The 4410-nt window shown below is 40.1% G+C and overlaps 1 protein-coding gene across 1 annotated transcript in view; it reads right to left on the bottom strand.

Moving 5' to 3' along the window:
- SARC_06406 (hypothetical protein) overlaps positions 1-3978 on the bottom strand; it is a gene marked incomplete at its 5' end in the record, with an annotated part of 5434 nt that extends 1456 nt beyond the window's left edge. The window contains 5 exons of the mRNA XM_014299687.1: positions 450-583; positions 1277-1350; positions 2153-2305; positions 2547-2723; positions 3583-3978. Of these exons, the coding sequence (XP_014155162.1) occupies positions 450-583; positions 1277-1350; positions 2153-2305; positions 2547-2723; positions 3583-3978 (934 nt within the window). The remainder of the gene's footprint in view (positions 1-449; positions 584-1276; positions 1351-2152; positions 2306-2546; positions 2724-3582) is intronic.
- Between the last annotated feature and the right edge of the window lie 432 nt (positions 3979-4410).

Here is a 4410-nt window from a genome sequence, read left to right as displayed (position 1 = left end):
ACTATACGACTANGTACAGTNACAGTACATTAGACTACGTACTATAACNCGTAATACGACTACGTAACTGACTTCGACTTTAGAGTACAACGTTATAGTATATATATATATATATATATATATGTGTGTGTATGTATATATATATATATATATATATATATATATATATATATATATATATATATATATATATATATATATATATATATATATGTATATATATATATATATATATATATATATATATGCACATACACATATACATATACATATACACATACGCATACGCATACACATAGATATATATACGTATTAACGGTGTATACACACGCAATGCTCTATAGCCAACGATATACGAAATCCTGTAGCTTCTCTCAACCCCATAACTATTTGCCAGAGTAGGCAATACCCCAAACTGATGACATGACATGACATGACATGACACATACCTTGGTGGTACATGATCTGCTGCCTCAGTGTCTTGGCTGTCACATGCAGCATCTCCTGCACTCGCCAGAACATAACCACATCCTTGCACTTCAGGCCATTCGGTGCATCGCGCGAGTTCGACGAGTACTTACTTCTGTGTATGGTAGGTGTAGCAGGACAGGGAACACCTTTCAGCAATTGCAATAGGGATAGTCCAATGGACATGCAGTGTCAATCACCTGTTTGCCGAGTATTTACTTCTGTGTATGTACTACATTAGAAGATACTAACGCATACACGATTCGATTCTCATCGTGATAGAAATATGAAAGTTTCGAGGAATTATCGTGTGTTTGTAGAAGGACATGTAGAAACGTTGTACAATCGTAATACAGACAGTACAATGGTCCTACAGTGTATATCGCGTGCCTGACAACTGTTTGGCTCTGTGTACGATAGAATAATCGGGATGATGAGAGAAGTATGTACATACTTGATCAGATCGTACACATGACAATATTAATAAAGTCACCATATGTGTGTGACAAATACTCGCTACCGTGTGTAGTCTAGATGAAAAGAGATTAAGGCACACTCTAAGCTAGATACGCATGAGCAATACAGTATAAATGTGGAGTGAATGATATATACTCCAGACTATGTGTGCACGCCATATAACTATCGCATGAGTGCAGGGGTGAGCACAATGGCCAATACATGCACGTGTACGTATGAATACTACCATAGCATGGAGTGGATACATTCGTACAGATATCTTTTACACAAACAGGTATATCGATGCACAGCGATCGAGAAATAGACAAAAGTCAAAGCAAGACACACATACTTGCAGTACGAGGCGGACTGGACGCTTCGGCTTAAGAACTCTCCAGTGTAGAGTTTGTTGTACACATCAATTATCTGTGAGGGAAAAGTATTGTTCGAAATAAGGGATCAATAAGTATAGATGATTATACATCTAAAAATCCGTATGCATAATACATAAATGCATACATACATCATACACCCACACCCACACCCACATATATATATATATGGATAGATAAATCGATATAGATAGATAGGTAAATATATGAATAAATCCATACAGAGACACATCGCTCATTGATGAAAGTACTATCGACACCCCATAACATTGCATGGCGGTGAGTGTTAATTAGAGATATGGCTAGCGGCGCTGTGAGGACAACCCAATTCCATGATTAGCTCAAGATCAAATACAACTGACACAAAACATGTATCTGCAGAGAATGACACTACAAATTGACCAGTTATAGCGATTTCACGTGGAAAGATGGCCTATGATTCGCGCGATCTAGTATTCAATAAAAAATTAGCCATGCTCAGCATGATGAGAAGGCATCAAATTTCGACAAATCATATTTGGATGAGTTCGACAGACGCTAGAATACTCGTACTATCCCATGACATAATACCGCTATACAGACGCATATATATACTCATACAATAAATATATATATAAACACTCATACATTTGATGTATATATACACACTCATACATTTGATATATATATAAATGTACTCATGTATTTGATGTGTACATGTATACTCATATATTGATGTGTATATATACATGCATACATATACATATACATATACATATACATACATATATATATATATATATATACATTTGATGCATATATACACACTCATACATGTGATGTATAGCTCAACCAACCTGTGCGTCAGACACGTGTTCGCCCGTGTTCTGCAGGATGTTGTTCCTGACGGTGATGATGCTATCGTGGTGTAACTTCGCTTTGGGAATGGCGCCGTCTCGCTCAGGCTTAAAGAAAGCGCCGAGTTCAGAGGCAATGCTCGCATGGATTGCCTGGAAGGGCCAAAAGAGTGTGAATAAAAGTGTCAGAGAAAGTGTCAAAACAGTGTCAAATAGGTATTAGGTAGAGAAAGTTCCGAGCTACGAGGCAATGCTACATAGCATGGACACCGGAACCCGAGGCACCACTCGCACGTACGCCCTGTATGGATCCGCCGGGTCAGACCGGCCCATTTTCAAACAGTCTGGGTGTACTACAGCTACGACTCCCAGACCAAGTAATATGGACACCCACCTGTTCAGAAGTACCCGAGGTCCAGTAGAACCAGCGCTCCGTCCACCCAGGGCCAAAGTACTCGCGCATCTTGGAGCTGAAGGCAGTGGCTTCGCGCTGCAGTTTGTTCTGCATGAAGTCCACAGCTAAGTACCACTGACCCGCGTCAGTGATCTCATCATCCTCCAATGAATTGGTCTGAATACGGGTGCAGTAGGTATAGATTAGTACGATATATATATATATATATAAATAATTGGGTAGGCGTCTGTAAGTGAGGTGGACTAAACAAACACTGCGACAATGGTTGCCTAGTATTGAATACAAATATATGACGCCACGATGAGATGTCATTGGTAGAGATATAAAAGGCGATAAACCCATGAGATTAATCAGACTATACCGTCACCGTGAGAAACATTTGTCCGTATTCGATACAATACAAAATGACACGAGAAGTGGGTGATTGGTCTTCTGCCTCTAATAAGTGGAGGATAGCCCACTAGTTATATCCATAGCACAGTAGCATCCTACTAAAATCATATACACGCCACTCACATCTAATGAATATACGGAGCAGCTACATCCATGTACCACCAACCGACATCGCTGATCACATCACCCTCCACGATCACGATCTGAATATAAATCGTGCGAACAAGCATGTGTGCTTGGCCGAGATATCCGCATATAATGTAAAAAGAGTATGTGTTTGGTCTAGATTTTATTGTATATAGGGATCAGTATGAAGTCTCATCTTTCCATAGATGCCACGACACACACATACTTGCCACATATCTATACACGCACATACACATACCCCATATCTATACACACACATACACATATCACCCATCTATATACACACACACACACACATCACTTATCAATACACCCACACACACACATATCACCCATCTACACACACACACACATCACCCATCTACACACACACACACACACACACACATCACCCATCTATACACAGACATCCCAAGCCCCATCCCAAACCACCCGGGCATGTATTGCACGGCCGCAACGAAACTCATAGGCGTACCTGGATAACCCTGAGGTTGTCGCTCACATCCCGGTGCCACGCATGCTTCTGCATGGAATCCGATACGATCTTCTCCTTCAGTGCAACGAAGATGTCTGGGCTGTCCTTCAACGAGCTCTTGCCGTCCCCTCGCACACACTCATCAAACCGATCCATAAACGTTTGCCTTGCCAATGCAACGCATTCCTGTGGTAACGACCGCCTGGCCCAGTCAATGAGCTGTACGTCCACGCGCGTCTGTGTGAAAGCGTAGGTGTGTAGGTGCAATGGTAGGTAGATGAGTAGGTAATTAAGTAAGAATGCAAGGAGCGTGTACGAATGCAAAAGGGTCACGTTAGTTTCCAGATACAAGCAAGGCAATAACTGTCGTACCCAGTTAATAAGCTGCACGTCCATGTACGTCAGTGGTTGGTATCACAAAGGTATAAGGCCGGTTTAGCCTCGTACGTATATGTATACGCACAGAAGTGAAACGGAGAATCTGAAAGGGGTTTGTTGGTGCCTGTACTATGGGTTCTCTCAAGGATGAACTACTCCACAGAAATACATATGTTTATATTTAAACGCACACGGACACCATGCCGCGATACAACATACATGCGGACACACACAGACACATGGGCACACACAGACACATATGCATTTAAGCACACACACACACATATAATATATATGGATATGTGTATATGTAAATAATACATATAAATGTATATACATATACATATACATACACACATATATATATATATGTATATATATATATATATATATATATATATATATATATATATATATATATATACTATTAACTAACTAACTAACTAATAA

The sequence above is a fragment of the Sphaeroforma arctica genome (genome assembly GCF_001186125.1).
Source record: "Sphaeroforma arctica JP610 unplaced genomic scaffold supercont1.456, whole genome shotgun sequence".
NCBI classification, from domain to species: domain Eukaryota; class Ichthyosporea; order Ichthyophonida; genus Sphaeroforma; species Sphaeroforma arctica.
This window is presented reverse-complemented; position numbering and strand designations above follow the sequence as displayed.